The 18,959-nt window shown below is 51.8% G+C and overlaps 1 protein-coding gene across 10 annotated transcripts; it reads left to right on the top strand.

The window, feature by feature from the left end:
- Positions 1 to 1,617: 1,617 nt before the first annotated feature.
- Positions 1,618 to 18,821, top strand: BRPF1 (bromodomain and PHD finger containing 1). 10 transcript variants are annotated; one of them, XM_064274940.1, is made up of 14 exons: positions 1,618 to 1,992; positions 2,145 to 2,532; positions 4,184 to 4,792; positions 8,782 to 9,741; positions 10,529 to 10,691; positions 11,080 to 11,211; positions 11,609 to 11,737; positions 12,529 to 12,838; positions 13,166 to 13,489; positions 13,793 to 14,077; positions 14,572 to 14,719; positions 15,314 to 15,671; positions 16,049 to 16,203; positions 16,906 to 18,809. In XM_064274940.1, exons 3-14 carry the CDS (start codon positions 4,194 to 4,196, stop codon positions 17,087 to 17,089), a joined length of 3,747 nt encoding a protein of 1,248 aa, XP_064131010.1. In that variant the 5' UTR covers positions 1,618 to 1,992; positions 2,145 to 2,532; positions 4,184 to 4,193; the 3' UTR covers positions 17,090 to 18,809. The 10 variants fall into 10 exon arrangements, with proteins under 10 accessions (XP_064131010.1, XP_064131016.1, XP_064131011.1 ...); XM_064274943.1 differs by lacking the exon at positions 2,145 to 2,532 and having other exon boundaries at positions 1,619 to 1,992; positions 11,609 to 11,755; positions 13,169 to 13,489; ... (1 more) ...; positions 15,553 to 15,671; positions 16,906 to 18,726; XM_064274942.1 differs by lacking the exon at positions 2,145 to 2,532 and having other exon boundaries at positions 1,619 to 1,992; positions 11,609 to 11,755; positions 15,314 to 15,450; positions 15,553 to 15,671; positions 16,906 to 18,724.
- The last annotated feature ends 138 nt before the right edge of the window (positions 18,822 to 18,959 follow it).

Here is an 18,959-nt window from a genome sequence, read left to right as displayed (position 1 = left end):
TACCTACACAAGCCTTTCCACGCCCTACCAGCTCCCCAGCTCCTCACAAAATCCCGCCTCTTCCCTCGGATCCACACCTTCCCTCCAGCCCTACTTTACCTTTTCCCAAGCTCCTTCCCTTTCCTCCAGTCACGCCCCATTATCCCTAACTGGCGCTGCCCTTTCCTTCCAGCCCAGCCCCTTTACCTTTTCCAAGCTCTGTCCTTTCCCACCCCCGCAACCCCCAATCAGCTTCCCTAGGTTTGTCCCAGGTCTATCCTTTCTCTCTAGCCCAGCCCCGCCCTTCAGGCCTATCCAAGGCCTCGCCCCTTTACGTTTTCTGAAGCCCACTCTTCTGATTAACCCCACCCCGCTCTTTACCTCAGCTCTGCCTTTATCCTTCTCCTTACTGGGCCCCGCTATACAAAAAGCTCCACCCACTCTCCGCAAACCCCGCCCCATTGCTATTTTTAGGTGCCCTGGAGTACATTCCGACTCCTAAGGACCCTATGTACAACAGAACGGAACACCGCCCTGTCCTGCGACATTCTCATAATCATTGCTAAGTTTGAGCTTATTGTTGCAACCACTGTGTCAATCCATCTGGTTGAGGGTCTTCCTCTTTTTCACTGGCCCTCTACTTTACCAAGCATGGTGTCCTCTTCCAGGGACTGGTTCCTCCTAATAACATGTCCAAAGTAAGTGAGATGAAGTCTGGCCATCTTTGCTTCTAAGGTGCATGCTGGCTGTATTTCTTCCAAGAGAGGTTTGTTCATTCTTCTGAAAATCCGCGGTATATTCAATATTCTTTGCCAACACCACAATTCAAAGTCATTGATTTTTCTTCGGTCTTCCTTATTCATTGTCCATCTTTCACATGAATATGAGGCAACTGAAAATATCATGGCTTGGGTCAGGTGCACCTTAGTCCTCCAAGGTGACATCTTTGCTTTTGAACACTTTAAAGAGGTCTTTTGCAGCAGATTTGCCTAATGCAATACGTTATTTGATTTCTTGACTGCTGCTTCCATGGACGCTGATTGTGGTTCTAAGTAAAATTAAATTCTTGATAACGTCAATCTTTTCTCCGTTTATCGTGATGTTGTTTTATTAGTCCAGGTGTTGCTTATTGGCCCCATAAACCGGTCCATTCTCCTCTTGCCTTACACCGCCCCTATCCATAACGCGGGGCCCCCCTTGGGCTTAGCTCTTGCTCTGGGCTCTGCCCCCAGCTCCGCCCCGTGGCTCCCGCCCCGCCTCGTCCCCTTTCTCGGACGCCAGGTCCCTACCGCAGCCGTGGCGCCAGCAGGAGGAGAGGAGGAGGGCGTAGAGGGGGAGGGGAGAAGGGCGGGATCCTTACGCCCAGCCCCGCGCTCACAGTCCGTGGCTGCAGATTCGCCACAAACGGCCTGGCGCCCCCAGGTCCATAATACCATGAATTCATCCCCCCAAAAGCTCAACTCTAAGAGAGAGGGGCCAGAGAAGCCTTTCAGTGTGTCCAGAGGGCCTTCCGAGTCTCAGAAAATAGTCATCGAGCCTCAGCGAGCGGGTGGGGGACCATGGCGAAAGTGCAGCTCAGCAGGGCCTCGGCGCCGCGTTTACCCTGCGCAGACGCCGTCGCCGCCGCCACTGCTGCCGCCGCTGCCACTGCCTTTGCCGCCAGGGTCTCCGCCGCCGCCGTCCCCGCGCTGCCTTCCGGAGGCTCCATTGTTTCGGCAGCGCCTGGTCCCGAGGCCGGGCAACCTAGGGGCTCGCGAAAAAGGCGGCGGCCAGCCGCGGCCGACGGAGTCGAGACACCCAGGCGCCGGCGGGACCGGGAGCGGCAGGGATCAGCGCGGGAATCCCGGGGAGCCGCGGCCAGAGTGCGGGGCGGCGGGGGGCCGGGGTGGCGAGGTCTGTGGTCCCAGAGTTGGGGCTCCAGCTTCCCGGTCCGTCTTTCCCCGCCGGCCTCCCCAAGAGGGGTCGGAGCCCCGGCGGGCGCCCCCGGCGATGAGCCCGGACTCGAGGTGCCCGGTGAGTGCGGGCCCGGGACATGGGCGGGAGTGGCCAACGGGAAAGGGGTAAGCTACTTTCGTGGGCGCGCACTGAGTTGCCCGGCACGGGTGCCCCTCGGGCCGCTCCAGCGGGGAGAACTGACAGTGCGCTGGCTCCCCGCCGACTTCTAGGGGCAACATTGTATCCTTCGGGGCCGCCTGGGCCAATGGCAGGAGAGGAGCCTTGTTTAAGTTGTTACACTTCGACAAAGGGGAAACGCCGCCGCATCCGGGAGAGAGGGCTGCGGGCACCTCTGGGGCCCGGCCTGGTCCCTCCGGCCCCCGCCCCCTACTTCCTCCGGCCCTCTGAGCTACGGGAGCAGCTGCGGCCGCCACACTCCTGGGCCCCGGGCCCTCCCCACGGGCTTTCAGGTTAAGTTCTGATCTCTGTCCCCTATGCCTCTGCTGCCGGGTCAGAAGCCAGGATGGCAGAGTCGAAACATTCACCGGGGACCCAGCACCGAAAGAGGAGAGCTTGTTTGTGCTTCCTGTTGGTTTGTGTTTAAAGGCACATCCGCAGGTAGGCAGTGGAAGCAAGTTGGAGTTGAACATGTAGCGTTACTCAGTGTGGGAGTCAGGGTTTGTTGACAGAGGGGCTGGAGCAGCACGTTTACCTGGTTAAGCCTCAGGAGGAGAGACGCCAAGAAGGGTCACTGTCCCAGAGCTCAGGGTGGCTTTGCCTGGGATGGAGCCAAGCCCCCAGCTGAATCGTTGAACTCAACTAGGCTGAGAGAAATTGGGGCAGCCTCTAACCAAGCTGGGCTTTCTGGGGGCTGTTACCATCTGCTGTCTCCACTCACCCAGGAACACTGAGGAGGAGGAAGGGAGGGCCCCTGAGGAGCAGCATGGAGCTGAGTGTGCCTAATTGTCATGGTTGTGTTAGTACCCTTAGGACATAGCACTTAGTAGGCACTCAGTTGTTGTTACAGGAATGGGTGAATGAAAAGTGCAAATGTAAAACATGCTACTTACTGGCCTTGACTAAATGACCTCAGTTTTCACTTGGCTCCATAGTACATCCCCCAGCTCAGTCCCAGGGCAAGGGCATAGGCTCCCCCTAAAGGCCTCAGAAATGAACTGATGCTTTCTATAATCCAGTGATTTTTGTGGGAGTCCAGGACCAAGACTTTGGCCACTCATTCAAGTTTCTACATGGGCTAACACTAGCCTTCATTCCATCTCTCTCAGCTCCAGATCTGATGATTCTGTCATTCAGCCATTCATTTGACGGGTTATTCATTCATTCCCCAAAAACTGAGTGTTCAGTGTATGCCTGGTACTAAGGATATAGAGCCCTAGTGGTACAGTGGTTAAGAGCTCAGGCTGCTAACCAAAGGGTCAGCAGTTCAAATCCACCAGCTGCTCCTTGGAAATCCTACGGGGCAGTTCTACTCTGTCCGGTAGGGTCACTTTGAGTCGGAATCGACTCGATGGCAACAGGTTTTTCAAGAATACAGAGGTGAGTAGGCACATGTCTGCGTTATGCAAGCTCCCAGTCTAGTGGCAGGAGGCAGATAAGTCTCCCTGACACATAAGTGCCATGGTGGAGGTGAGAATGGGATGCTTTGGAAACAAAGCTCCCACAGGAGAGTCAAAAAAGTCATAACAGAGGAAGTGACTTTCGAGCTGAGTTTGGAAGAATTGAGTAGGAGCTCACAAATCAGAAAGGGTGGAGGGCATTCCAAATAGAAGTCATCTGCAGGAATTAAGAGGTTATAACATATTCAGAGAGTAACCAGTTGCCTGGGATAAACAGAAGCACAGCTGTACCTGGTGAAGCATCTGGAAAGGAGAACTAGGGCCAGACAATGAACAGAGGACTTGGAATGCCATCAGAGGAAATTTGAATGTTACCCTGAAGGGAGTGGGGAACATCTGGAGAGTGTTAATCAAGAAATTGGCATTATTGTTGGTACTTGGTAGAAAGATCACTCTGGCTGCATTATGTGAGATTGAGCTAAAGGAGTTTAGACATAGGGCAGGTCGACCAGGCAGGAGGCAGTGAAGTCCTAGACCAGGTGGAAGAGATGGCATTTGGAAATGCTGTAGCGGTAGGTTGGCCAGGACCTAGTGACTTTTGGGGAGGGGGACGGCAGGAGAAAGTGGGGTCCCTGATGCAGGTGGCCAGGAACCCCTCCCTAGACCTATGCTAACTGATCTCTGTGTTCTAGTTGTGACAGCATGGGGGTGGACTTTGATGTGAAGACTTTCTGCCACAACTTGCGGGCAACTAAGCCACCATATGAGTGTCCCGTGGAGACCTGCCGTAAGGTCTATAAAAGCTACAGTGGTATCGAGTACCATCTGTACCACTATGACCACGACAACCCGCCGCCCCCGCAGCAGACTCCACTCCGCAAGCACAAGAAGAAGGGGCGTCAGTCACGCCCAGCCAACAAGCAGTCACCTAGCCCCTCAGAGGTGTCACAGTCGCCAGGCCGTGAGGTGATGAGCTACGCACAGGCCCAGCGCATGGTGGAGGTGGACCTGCATGGCCGTGTCCACCGCATCAGCATCTTCGATAACCTGGATGTAGTGTCAGAGGATGAGGAGGCCCCAGAAGAAGCCCCCGAGAACAGCAGCAACAAGGAGAACACAGAGACACCAGCTGCCACTCCTAAGTCGGGCAAGCATAAGAACAAGGAGAAACGCAAGGACTCCAACCACCATCACCACCATAATGCTTCAGCGAGTGCCACTCCCAAGCTGCCAGAGGTGGTATACCGAGAGCTGGAGCAGGATACCCCTGATGCCCCGCCCCGGCCAACTTCCTATTACCGGTAAGGCCACCCTTGGCCCCAACTCTGGGAAAACGGTCAAATAGGGCTCAGGAGCCAGAGAGGTGGCAGGCAGCAGATAGGAGAGTGGCAGGGATAAAGGATAGAGAAGGCACACTGGTTCTACCAGGGCAGTGAGAGAAACTGCCCCAGCTAGTGATGATGGCCTTGACTGCCTCATGCCAGGCCCTGCATCGAGTGCTTTGTACCCCACTGCTGCTGAGTCGATTCTGACTCATGGCAACCTCATCTGTTACAGACTGCTCCGTAGAGGTTTCTTGACTGTAATCTTGACAGAAGCTGATCTCCATGCCTTTCTTGGCACCACTAGATGGGTTTGAACCGCCAGCCTTTCAGTTAATTAGTAGCTGAGCACAAACTGCGGACACAGGGACCTCTGTGGGGTGCTTTATAGCCACTCCCTTATTTTATTCCCACATCACCACTCAGGTAGGTATTGTCCTTATTTCCAGATGAGCAAACTGCAGTCCAGAAAGGGGACCAGCCTGGTCGAAAGTCACATGCAAGTGGCTAGCTGACCTGGAATTCAAATCCAGGCACCTCTGTTTCTAAAGCTGCAGTATTTCCACTGTACCAAAGATCCTGTTTCTGATCCTGACCCTCTCCATTCACTCGCTGTGTGACTTGGTTAACTCATGCAACTTCTGGTTTTATAGAAACCCCATCTGCAGAATGGACAGTGTTCCTCTGCCTGCCTAAAGGCAGCAAATACTGATTTCATAAGGTTATAAAAACAGTTTGCAAATTTGCAGGCAATTTTCCTATGATTTCTGCTTTTGTCATTCATCATTTAGCACGCTTAAGCAATATTTTCATTGCTTTGTGTTTTGTACTCCTCCAGTGGCCCTTTTGTTTCATGTAATTGTTTCTTTGTACCCCAGCTCTTTCCAAAATTAGTCACAGTGGCTCCTAATAAAGGCACAGGTACAAAAAGGCTATATTCCTTTAACATGAGGTAAAATTGAATGGGGTGGGTTGTGAAGCTGAAGGATGGTACAAAAACCAAGTATAAAATTTAGCTCTGAGAGTCTTAGCATCCAAGGCAAAGAGAGCATTCTGATGAGCTAGGTAGCAGTCTTTGTTGTCAACTGATCAGAAGGCCTGATGGCCAAGGATCTGTCAGAAAGGTTATTATGTTAAAGACCGTTTTTACCAAAACTGTAATCCACATCTTATATTAAATCTTAGTTCTTTAAAAGTAAATCTGTGGTAACCCACATGATATGGCCCAGTATGTCACTTTCCTCTCTCCCGTTCTTCCATCTGTTCAGCCCAGCTCACTTCCTTCTGGGTTTCTGCTGTCTTTCTGTTAGCACTGACTGCCATGCCCTCAACCACTGACCCCCGCAACACGCAGACTCCCTTCTCTGGGCTTCCCCTCCCTTGTAATGGCTCTTCAGCTCTTTCTGCTCTGATGGGCGTTCAGTTCCTTTTCTTCCTCCCTCTACGCAGATTCACTTTTTGCCTTCTGGGGCAGCAGCTCTCAGCTGGTGCACCTTTATCAGTTGGGAGATGGTGTTGCATGGAATTTGTAACTGCTGTTAGCGGAACTGCCCAAGTTTTGGAAATGATTTACTTTTTATACAAATTAAAGAAGATTTGAGGTCAGCTCTCTAATAACATTTTTTCTTACTTGGATCCTGATATGCTTTCTTGAGGGGAAGAGAGAGATTGGGTGTCAGCTGGTGTGCCAGGAATTGTACATGACATACAGCCTACCTTATCTGGGCCACAGCCTGTAATCTGGGTGCCCTATGGGAGTGTGTTGCGCACCATCACGTAATGCCACGTGTGTCATGGCAGAGAAAAGGTTGAGAACTGCTGCTCATGAGAGCTGGTGCCAAGGTCTGGAAGGGACCAGATGGTTCACACAAGCCCTGAGCCTCACTCTCATTCAAGAATGAGGATGTTGCAGTTACCTTGGGGAAGAAGTAAAGGATGCAGAAGCAGCTGCTTCCTATAGATACAGTGTTTTTGTCTCCTTCTACCCTCAAAATGCTTTTTAAATGAATATTGAGTGCCTGTTTCTGTGCAGTGAATGAAATATGGTTCTTGTCTCTATCTTATTAGTGAATCAGATATGGTTCTTGTCTCTATCCTGTATTTGAAGAATTAGACACATAAAAAACTATATAATACGAGGCAAGGTGGGGAAAAGCTATACAAAAGCTAATGATAAAGCTAACGTTTATTGAGTATTTGCTACATGCCAGGCACTGCTCTCAGTACTTGTATTTATTCATTTTAATGCTCACAACAGAATGTGAAATAGGTTCAGATTAGCATCGCAATTTAAAGAGGAGGAAACCAAAGCCCAGGGTGATTAGGTCACTTGCCTGCCAAAATACAGAGCCCGGGCAATGTGGCTCCGCATTCTGTGCTCTCCTGGCCTGCTGTAGCACCCAGAACCCAGCTTCTCATGTGGAGAGGGGAGGGGAGGGACAGGAACTATGTGCTGCTTGATTTAGCCCATTCATTTTTGTAATTCTGTTTAATCTTGGCAGCATCTTTGTGAGTACCCAAAAAACCAAACCCAGTGCCTTCGAGTCGATTCCGACTCACAGCAACCCTATAGGACAGAGTAGAACAGCCCCATAGAGTTTCCAAGGAGTGCCTGGCGGATTCAAACTGCCGACCCTTTGGTTAGCAGCCGTAGAACTTAACCACTATGCCACCAGGGTTTCCTCTTTGTGAATAGATAGTATCATCTTTATTCTGTCATCTTTGAAAGTGAGTTGAGAGAAGAGCAGTGATGTCCTGAAGGTCACAAAGCGGCAGAGCCAGGATTTAAATCCACATTTGTTAGAAGCCAAAACCCCATTCTTAGCATCATGCACTGTATTTTTACAGTACCAGAGTCCAGGCTACCCAGAGCATGCCAAGGGCATGTCTCTGTGTCACAGGCACCTGGAGCAGCCCTCAACTGCAGTCCTGCTGACCCAGTGAGTGCTGTAGCGTGGGGGTTAAGAGTGCTGGGGCTAAAGTCCCAGCTCTGCGACTTCCCTAGTTGTGTGACCTAGTTGTGTTGGGCAGTAAATTAACCTGTCAAAACTTTGGTTTCCTCTAGGGCTTCCAGCCCCTGCTTTGATTTTGCATTTCTAACAAGGTCCCAGGAAGTTATACATAAGAGTCACCTGGGGATCTTGTTAAACTGTAGATTCTGATTCAACATATCTGGGTTGGAAATGCAAATTCTCAGCAGGGAACTTGTTGGAAAAGCAAATTCTCACCGGGGGTTCCCACAAGACCAAACTGGTTCGAAGCCCTGGTTTCCTCATGTGTAAAATGGGGCAGTGAGAACATGGACTATATGGCTGTGGTGCGAATTACATGTAATAACTTAGTACAATGCCTGGCTAATAGAAATGCCCTGTAAATCTTAGCTGTTATGACTCTGATTTCCTAAGGCTATCCAGTGAGCAAACATAGCAAACCGGTACCTAGAGTTCGAGGGTGTCCTGAGCTGATTCAGGGACCAGCTAACTGAAGACCCAGAGCAGCTCCAAGCCCTGCCAGCTGGTACTAAAACGACTTGTATGTAATTTACAAGTGACACCAAGGACCTTTCTTCCCTGACTCTCTGCACTGTCATCCAGACCACCCCAGTGGGTCCCATCTGGCCCATCCTCCCTTCCGGAGTCTAGCTGAGCCTCTGCACCCCAAGGGAGGCAGTGTCATGTAGCAGCTAGGACACGAGCCTTGGTGTTGGCAGGTCTGGGGTCACGTCCCAGCTCTACCACATTCTCACAAGTGAGCTGGGGCAGGTGAATTAACTTATCCCAAGCTTCAGGTTTCCTTTTCTGTAAAATTAGAATGATTATAGTGCCTAGGATAAAGGTGAAGATGGAATGAGACAACATGTGTAAAGATACAGGCCTAGCACAGAGGAAGTGCTTGGCAGATGTAACTCATTGTTTTTAAGGGAAAGAAATCTCAACTATATGATGCTAAGCTACCTGTGTGCACTGCAGGTACATTGAGAAGTCAGCAGAGGAGCTGGACGAGGAAGTAGAGTATGACATGGACGAGGAGGACTACATCTGGCTGGACATCATGAACGAGCGGCGGAAGACAGAGGGTGTGAGTCCCATCCCGCAGGAGATCTTTGAGTACCTAATGGACCGGCTGGAGAAGGAGTCATACTTTGAGAGCCACAATAAAGGCGACCCCAATGCACTAGTGGATGAGGATGCCGTGTGCTGTATCTGCAATGACGGTGAGTGCCAGAACAGCAATGTCATCCTCTTCTGTGACATGTGCAACCTGGCCGTGCACCAGGAGTGCTACGGTGTACCCTACATTCCTGAGGGCCAGTGGCTGTGCCGCCGCTGCCTGCAGTCACCCTCCCGCGCTGTGGACTGTGCCCTGTGCCCCAACAAGGGTGGTGCCTTCAAGCAGACAGATGATGGGCGGTGGGCTCATGTGGTGTGTGCCCTATGGATCCCCGAGGTCTGCTTTGCCAACACAGTCTTCCTAGAGCCTATCGACAGCATCGAGCACATCCCACCAGCTCGCTGGAAGCTTACCTGCTACATTTGCAAACAGCGGGGCTCAGGGGCCTGCATCCAGTGCCACAAGGCCAACTGCTACACAGCCTTCCACGTGACATGCGCCCAACAGGCTGGCCTTTACATGAAGATGGAGCCTGTGCGGGAGACAGGTGCCAACGGCACCTCCTTCAGCGTCCGCAAGACGGCCTACTGCGACATCCACACACCCCCAGGTTCAGCACGCCGCCTGCCTGCCCTGTCGCATAGTGAGGGTGAAGAGGATGAGGACGAAGAGGAGGAAGAGGGTAAAAGCTGGAGCTCAGAGAAAGTCAAGAAGGCCAAGGCCAAGTCTCGGATCAAGATGAAGAAGGCGCGGAAGATCCTGGCAGAGAAGCGAGCAGCAGCACCTGTGGTGTCGGTGCCGTGCATCCCACCACACAGGTATGCCGGGCACAGGTGGACAGGCAGGTGAGGGAAGAAGAAGACCTCCTGGGGAGGAACTGACAGGTCCCAGAGTGGAGTGGCAGGGCTGAGTTATCTTCTTCCTATCAGGATCTGCAAATTCCAGAAAGGTCTCTCTAGCAGGTTACCTTTTACCTTAGGAGCCAGAAACTTAAACCTTTATCTGGTAGACCTAATAGTTGGTCGAAACTGCCCTTCATCTTGGTGATGTGATTAAGTTAGGAAGAAAGAGAATGGGTAGTCACCAGCCACAAAGGAGAAAACAATCTATGAAGGGACAAATGGAATAAAAAAGGAGGAAGGAAAGGAAAGAATTGTAAAGTGGTTTCTGTCACTCATCTGGGTGTGATCATCACTTATTTTTAACTCTCTTGTGCTATTTAGATGATATACTATAGTTTACTGCTGTACAGTTGTGCTTTATCTTAAAATTTTCAAAGGGTCAATCTGAATTGGGTATTTCAGGGTCAAATATTACTCTGGGCTGCAGTGACATGAGCAGTCTTAGGGGCAGAACCCCCTGACTCTGTGGTATACAGGTTAGGGATGTTGGCCTAATGCTGGGAGCTTGGCTTCCTGCCTACGGAGGTGCCATTGATTGATACCCGTTGCTCCTCTTTGCTTTAATCCGAGTGTCTCAGGTTTTTGACAGGAGACTTATTCCCTGTTCAGCCTCATTCAGGAACTCTCACTGGCCAGAGATCCCAATTCTGCTTAAGAGAAGCAGGGCCCAGCAGGTTTTTCTCTTTGTTCCCCTGCCTCTCAGGCTAAGCAAAATCACCAACCGCCTGACCATCCAGAGGAAGAGCCAGTTCATGCAGAGGCTTCACAGCTATTGGACACTGAAGCGGCAGTCACGAAATGGGGTCCCACTGCTGCGTCGCCTGCAGACACACCTGCAGTCTCAGAGGAACTGTGACCAAATTGGGGTACTGTGTCAGATTCCCTGTGGGCTCTGGGGACGTGGGAAAAAGAACAGAAATTTGCTTCCAGTGTCAGAGAGCTTAGGCTGTTTCTTCCATTAAGCTGCCTTCAAACCAGGCTTGGGATGAAGCCCTTATAGGTTATCAGCTTGATGGATAAGCATTGTTCTTACATGTTCATTCATTCATTTTAAGCATATTTACTAAGCATATGCCAGGCTCCAGGGACATGCAGATAGAGGCACGCCTGCTTTAGCTGGCATGTCTGCCAGTAAATCACTGTGTTCCCTCCTTTGGCTTGGCCTGCAGACCCAAGTTCCCCTGGGCTCTCTACCCACCTCTGGCTTTCATCTGGCTCCTTCACCATCTCCTGATCTCCCTATTGCCTCTACAGAGAGATTCTGAGGATAAGAACTGGGCCCTCAAAGAACAGCTTAAGTCCTGGCAGCGCCTCCGGCACGATCTGGAGCGAGCTCGGCTGCTGGTAGAACTGATCCGCAAGCGGGAGAAGCTCAAAAGGGAGATGGTGAGTGCTCCTGGGCCAGCCCTGTTTTACAGAGGAGAAAACAGATGTAGGAGAAGAAAAAGCATATTCCATAGCCACGTGGCAACAGGGCTGATGCTAGAGTCTCCTGGCTCTCAGTATACCCTTGGGCCTACTAGAAGCGAAATGCCACAGGAGAGTATGAACGGACCCTAAATTATGTGATACAGATAGCTAGTGCTGGGAGTTCAAGGCAGGGGAAGGTGAAGGCCAGAGTAGTTGGGGAAAGTTTCACTGGGTGGCGCCTTAAAGAATGGTAGACCTGAGTGAGTCCACCCAGCTGTAGGGGTGGGCAGGAAGGCGAGTTCCCAAGCCAGCCTGGGACCGTCTCAGATGCCTCTGCTAAGGGCTGGGCTGATTGGGCCTTTGTGTGCATCAGATCAAAGTGCAGCAGATCGCCATGGAGATGCAGCTGACCCCTTTCCTCATCCTCCTTCGCAAAACCTTAGAGCAGCTCCAAGAGAAGGACACAGGCAACATCTTCAGCGAGCCGGTCCCTCTGTCTGAGGTAACCGAATTGAATGAAGTAAGAATCCCTTCCCCTCACTCCACCTTCTTTCTCTTCCTCTCCCAGTTGGACCCCTGCTGCAGGTCTGGGCCAGGGACTAGGAGGGGACCTCGAAGAGGGGCTGGTGGCTCTGGGGCAAGATGAAATGGAGCCACGCAGTGTATCACCTGGACTTTGTCTTGTCCCTGTCACACCCCAAGGGCCCAGAATGGGAGGTGATGTTCACTCTTTCCCCAGAGGCAGGGACAGAGCCTGCCAGATGAATAATACCAGGGCAGGAAGACACTTTCAGGGTGCTGAACCCTAAAATGGAGACTTTAGAAGGCTTAGCACCCAAAGAACCAGCTCCGAAGCCCTAGGTCCTGACTGGCAGACTGTTCTCTCTAAAAGGTATAAAATGAGAGGCCTGAGGCAATAGCCTCTTTATAAGTTTAATGATAAGTAAAAATGGAAGGAATACAAGATAATGGTAGTTCCAGAGGATTCTGCTAGCCATTTTCTTACTGAAACTTCACATGGCTCTAGAAGGTATATTTGGCTGTATTTTATCACCTTTTCCAAGGAGAGAAGATGAAGACCCAGAAAGATTAAGAGATTTGCCAAGGTCACATAGCTTGTGATTTGTGAAGTCAGGATTAGAATCCAGCTCTCTCTTCCCCTGTGCTATATGCCTGTCTCTATCTGTGGTGGGAGGAGATTGCTGGATGCATATCAGGGGGTTTTGTTAGGAGTACGGGCTCAGGGAGTAAGGGGCTTATCTCCACTTAGCCACAACTACTCTGCTTTCCCAGGTACCTGACTACCTAGACCACATCAAAAAACCCATGGACTTTTTCACCATGAAGCAGAACTTGGAAGCTTACCGCTACCTGAACTTTGATGATTTTGAGGAGGACTTCAACCTCATTGTCAGCAACTGCCTCAAGTACAATGCCAAGGACACCATCTTCTACCGGGCAGCAGTGCGGCTCCGTGAGCAGGGTGGTGCTGTGCTCCGCCAGGCCCGGCGCCAGGCAGAAAAAATGGGCATTGACTTCGAGACGGGCATGCATATCCCCCACAGCCTGGCTGGAGATGAGGCCTCACATCACGCCGAAGATGGTGGGTGATGAGTCTCTCACACTCACACACACCGGCCAATGCCTGGGTAGACAGTTTTCCAAAAGTCCTCTCCTGGGAGCAGGCAGTGTAGGCAGGAAGCAGCTAGGCTGAGCAGTGGAAGCTGGCCTTAGGAATGCTCCCCAAGAAGCCAGACTGAGTGGATGCAGGGTAATGCTTACCATTCCACAGCTTGGTGCTCCCATTTATAGCTGTTCTGGGTGAAAAGCTGAGGTGGGAAGAGTCTGGGTTACTTGCTGTCTGCCCAGGTTCAAGGGGTCCAGAGGGCTGCCCTGAGTCTGACCTTTATCCTCCGACCCTCATCCATAGCAGCAGAAGAAGAGCGGCTAGTCCTACTGGAGAACCAGAAGCACCTGCCAGTGGAAGAGCAGCTGAAGTTGCTGCTGGAGCGACTAGATGAGGTGAATGCCAGCAAGCAGAGTGTTGGCCGCTCACGGCGTGCAAAGATGATCAAGAAGGAGATGACGGCGCTGCGGCGGAAGCTGGCCCATCAGCGGGAGACTGGACGGGATGGGCCTGAGCGGCATGGCCCCTCAAGCCGGGGCAATCTGACACCCCACCCGGCAGCCTGCGACAAGGATGGGCAGACAGACAGCGCCGCTGAGGAGAGCAGCAGCCAGGAGACAAGCAAAGGTCTGGACCCCAAAGCAAGCCACACCGGCTCTGCAGCACACACCCAGCCCCTACCATTCCCCAGGCAGAGGTCCCTCCTGCACAGCTAGCTGCACTTTCTCCCCTACTCCCCAGTCAGGGGCTCTTAGCTGCCCCTCTGGCTATGTGTATAAGAGGACAGTGTTCCCTATTCCATGCCCCTGAGAGCATCTCCCCAACTGTAGCTGGAGTAATGGTCTTACACACCCAGGGCATGCCCCTGGACATGTAGCCTTTCCACATCAGACCCCTCACCAACTCTCATTCTCTCTTTCTCTGCTCCAGGCCTGGGTCCCAACATGTCCTCAACCCCCGCACATGAGGTGGGCAGGAGAACCTCAGTTCTGTTCTCCAAAAAGAACCCGAAGACAGCTGGACCGCCCAAGAGGCCGGGCCGGCCCCCCAAAAACCGGGAGAGCCAGATGACCCCCAGCCACGGAGGCAGTCCTGTGGGGCCCCCCCAGCTCCCCATCATGGGCTCCCTGCGTCAGCGCAAGCGGGGTAGGAGCCCCCGACCCAGTTCGAGTTCAGACAGCGACAGTGATAAGTCCACAGAAGACCCCCCAATGGGTGAGCCTCACCATCACCCAGCCCCCCAAGAGAGTGAGCAGAACTGTCATTCTCCCCAACATAACTCCCGGCTAATCCCTTCATTTGCCTATAAAATGTCAGAATTAGAAGGGCCTTTAGGAATTCCCTCATTTTACAGGTGGAGAAACTGAAGCCCAGAGACACTGACCCAGCCAGATTCCCATCCAGGGCCCCCTTCCATTTTATTACTACTTCACTTTTTCTTTTCTTATCCTCCTTGGGGAATCTCCTGCCTTTTAAGCCATTTGTGTCCTAAGGCCAATAACTGCCAAGGGAACTATGAGGGGTGGGGCAGGGCTGTGGGCAACTAACTGTAGTTGACACTGCCCAGAGCTAGCTCTGCTGGCCAAAGTTGGAGGACTTTTCCAGCACAGAGGGAAGCCCAGGTTCTAAGTCCCCACTAGCCCCAGTGCCATCGCTGATCTACATTTTCCTGACTGTTTCTTTCTCTCCTCTCCCTCCCCCCAACAAAGACTTACCAGCTAATGGCTTCAGCAGTGGAAACCAGCCAGTGAAGAAGAGTTTCTTGGTATACCGTAATGACTGCAGCCTTCCCCGGAGCAGCTCAGACTCTGAGTCCAGCAGCAGTAGCAGCAGCAGCGCTGCCTCAGACCGAACCAGGTACCAGCCCTCTAGGTCAAGGCACGCCTCTAGGGTACCCTTCCAGGGCTCACAGCATTTCCAGGTTCTCTGCAGGTTAAATGGGATAGATTAAAGATCACCATAGTAGAACTGAGAGAACCATCCAGGGTTAAGCTGATGGTTTGGAGCAGAGGGTGTAAACTGGTGGCCTATGGCCTGGATTTGACCTACAGACACATTTTGTTTGGCCAGCATGCAGTTTTTAAAAAATGCATCAGGAAATGCCATGAAAAATGCCCAGTTTCTGGATTCTCTCTAAAAAATTAGAAGATCTGGCGAACCTGACTAGTATGGCCAAGTGGCATCAGGTGGGAGCTGAGTAGTGGCTGCTGCCTTTAAAGGGGGAATGCACTCATCCCCACCACCATTATGCTGTTAAAGCAGGCCAGTTCTTCAGGCAGATCATCAGCCTGGCCTTGAGGACATTTGAGTTTGAAACTCCTTGTGTAGCCTCTGCTTTCCAGACGTCTAGGGCCTTGAGGGTTTAAAGAGAAGGCACCTACCATACCACTCCTCACTCCTCCCCTCCCTTGAGTGAGCTCCTGTGTCTTGCCTCCTGTGTCTTGCCCACAGCACAACGCCCTCAAAACAAGGCCGGGGCAAGCCCTCCTTCTCTCGGGGCACATTCCCAGAGGACAGCAGTGAGGATACCTCAGGCACTGAGAATGAGGCCTACTCCGTGGGCACTGGCCGCGGCGTGGGCCACAGCAGTAAGTACCCTCGCCCAAGGCCAGGGATGCCGGGGGCCCAGTGTCAGAGCCTCGCCAGTCTCCCAGCAGCTGATCCGCCCCCTCTCTCCCATTCCTGTGAAGTGGTGAGGAAGAGTCTGGGCCGGGGAGCTGGCTGGCTGTCGGAGGATGAGGACTCCCCTCTGGACGCTCTGGACCTTGTGTGGGCCAAATGCCGAGGGTATCCATCGTACCCAGCTCTGGTAGGCTTCCTTTTCTCCTGTCATGCCCCTTGCCTTTTAATTCCAGAATGCAGGACTCACAATAAGCAGATTTTTCCTAACCCCTGCTGAGCTGCAGAGCACAGGAGTTCTTAGGAGACAAACTGATGGGCAGATGCAGCTTGAGTACCACTTAGAGGCTCCCAGTTAGTTCTCCATCTCTCCCTTTTCTGTCCCCTTGCTCTTTGGGCCCTGGAACAGTTTGGCATGGGAAGAAGCCAAGGTGACAGCATTGCAGCTTTAGCAGTATGATAACCTTTCTGTGTCCCCACTTCAAAGGTAGTCTCGAAATTCTCGGGCTGGGCTGACCATGGGGAGGAAGTGGACTGAACCAAACCAGATTCTTATTACACCCTCAGATCATTGATCCAAAGATGCCCCGGGAGGGTATGTTCCACCATGGGGTTCCCATCCCTGTGCCCCCACTGGAGGTGCTGAAACTTGGGGAACAGATGACCCAGGAAGCCCGAGAGCATCTCTACCTCGTCCTCTTCTTTGACAACAAGCGAACCTGGTAAGGGAGCAGAGGGGCATTTGGTGTGACTCATAGCCACAGATGCAACCCTGCGTGGTTGCTGGAAACACCAGCAACAGACTGGGCTATCACTTAGCAGTGCAATATGGACTTAGAACAGATCTTTGAGCTAGAGGACTGTGTTGACCAGGAGTCTGAGAGGCTGTGTAGGCAGCAGCTGACAAGAGCTATACCTAGAAACCAGAGGATCATTGATGACTGTGACAGATACGGGGGTGGCTCCCCACCCAGACTCACATGGCTTCTAGACTTAGTTTTTCCACCTCTGCCTCCATGGTAACAAGGTGGGGATAAAGCAAGCATAAACATTCATGCTCTGAATTTCTTTTCTGTCATATTTACATATCTAGTCTTTTTGTGAATTGTCAGGATAGATTGTCAGTAAAGTTTCCCTGGAACCTATGTTTCAAGTTAGGTCAGGGCTCTTCTTTTTGTGCCCAAAATACCCTGTGATTACCCCCTAGTGTGACTGTTGACCGGGTTCTCTTCATCACTAGACTGTGAGCAATTTCTTAAGGGCAGGGACTGTTTCTGTTGGTTCCTGTACCCCCAGCGCCCCCTACGGAACCTGGCCCAGTGTTGGTGCTCAGGAGGTGTGTCTGAATGCATGAAGGAGTAAGGAAGGCTGGTGCTCATTGCTTTCCCTGAGATGATTTATTTGATCCTCACCTTATCCTACAGGCAGTGGCTGCCCAGGACCAAGCTCGTTCCACTGGGGGTGAACCAGGACCTGGACAAGGAGAAGATGCTGGAGGGCCGCAAGTCCAACATCCGGAAGTCAGTGCAGATCGCCTACCACAGGGCTCTGCAGCACCGCAGCAAGGTGCAGGGCGAGCAGAGCAGCGAGACCAGTGATAGTGACTGATGCTGCCCGGCACAGCCCAAGCCAGTGTCCTGTGATTCTCTCCTCCCCTCTGCTCACTGTCCTGGAGTGGCACCGGCCTCTGCACTGACTTATTCCTGGTCTTGGGGCCAGTCTCAGGGGAAGCTGGGCGGGGGAGGTCCCTCCCGCCCTGAGTGCAGCTGGACTGTACAGAACACTCCAAGGGCCCGTGGCGGCTCTGGGAAAGTAGAGGGGTGGTCCACAGGCCAGAAAGCCCCAGAGATCCCATGGCATTGTAGGGCATGGTGGTGGGCCAAGGTTAGGACACTGCATAAAACAGGCCATGCTACCACCTCTCTCTACTCGTGCCAGGAGACTTCGTAACTGCCTAGAGGCCTGAGGCCCCCGCAAGTGGTGAGGTGCACGGGCATCTGCCCAGCCTAGCAGTGGGATTGATGTCTGTCCAGCCCGGAAGAGGGGCACTAGGTGACCCCCTCCCCTGCTGTTGTAAATACTGTAATTAGCAGAGAATTTAAATTATTCTCATTTGTAACTGCGTTTCCGGGTCGCGCCAGAGTCATTTGCTACTAAAAAAAAAAAAAGAAAAGAAAAAACCTGGGGCCTGTCCCCACTTCCTTTCTCCTTCCCATAGATACCCTCCCCCTTTCAAACTGGTTTGTATTTATTTCAAAGGAAGAAAATATATTGATTCTTAGAAAATAAATGGTCTATTTGGAATTCTTGGTTCTTGCCTTCTGCCAGGGAAAAGGGGTAAAAAGGGAGGTTCTGTCCCCCAGGGATGGTAAATAATTGGGCCCAAGTGGTTACTGGCTGCTTTGCATGCCTCATTTAGAAGACAACCACAAAGATGATAGCTCCCATTTCCATCCACTTAATGACTGGTAGTCCCTGTGGTAAAGTACCTTTAGATACACAATTTTATGTAATCCTTGCAATAACTCTATGGAGTAAGTTAATAATAGAGTGGTTATCCCCACGAAGACACTGAGGTATAGAAAAATTAAGTAACTTGCCTAAATTCCCACATCTAGGAAGTTGCGAGCTAGGATTTGAACTCAGGTCTATTTGCTGAACTGCTGAAGGTGGAGGAAGAGTCAACTGCAGATTCCTCTTTGGATTTCAGATGCTTCAAGTCCTTTGCCAGTAGGATGGCCCGAGTGCTTCAGAGTCACTACATCTGTGATCTTTCCATCCCTGTCCCCTGGCTTTGCTGAGGACATAGACTGTAGAAGATTCCTTTTTGTGCATTCCCACCCTTGGCACCTTCTATTACCATTCAAGCAACATTTATTGGAGGAATGCCTTCTGAGTGCTTGGCACTGTGGGGTGGTATGCCTATGAGTGAGAAGACAACCTCAGGGAAAGATAATTGCCCAAGGCCTTGGAGCTACTGAGTGGAACCGAGACAAACACCATTGGTCTGATGATGATCCTATGCTCAGGGTACACCATGAGAGGTGCTGTGGGACACAAAGGTGAACTTGCAGATCTTGTCCTTAAAGAACTTGCAGTCTAATCATTCAGACACAATCAAGTATCACTGCTAGAAAGTGAAAATGGTCTAAATAAAGTTCATGTCTCCTATGTCTCTGATTTTTGTGTGTTTCTCTTGAAGGGAAATCAGAATACGTCACCCCTGGGCCCAGGTGGCTGGCACTGGCAACTGAGCTAGGCTGCCTCTGGGCCACACATTTGTCCCTGGGGACTTAAAAACCAAGACTCCAAGTAATGAGCTGCTTGTCTGGGCTCAGCTCCAGGAGAAGCCCCTACACAGGCCCCACTCAGCATAGCTGTGTGATTCCCGGAGGAGACAGGCCTCTGACGGGCACTCTGTGGAGGCCGACTAAGACTGCGGGGTCGAGGGGCTCAGTGAGACCTTGGAGGCGAGAAG

Source organism: Loxodonta africana, chromosome 22 (assembly GCF_030014295.1).
Source record: "Loxodonta africana isolate mLoxAfr1 chromosome 22, mLoxAfr1.hap2, whole genome shotgun sequence".
In the NCBI taxonomy this organism is placed as follows: domain Eukaryota; kingdom Metazoa; phylum Chordata; class Mammalia; order Proboscidea; family Elephantidae; genus Loxodonta; species Loxodonta africana.
This window is presented reverse-complemented; position numbering and strand designations above follow the sequence as displayed.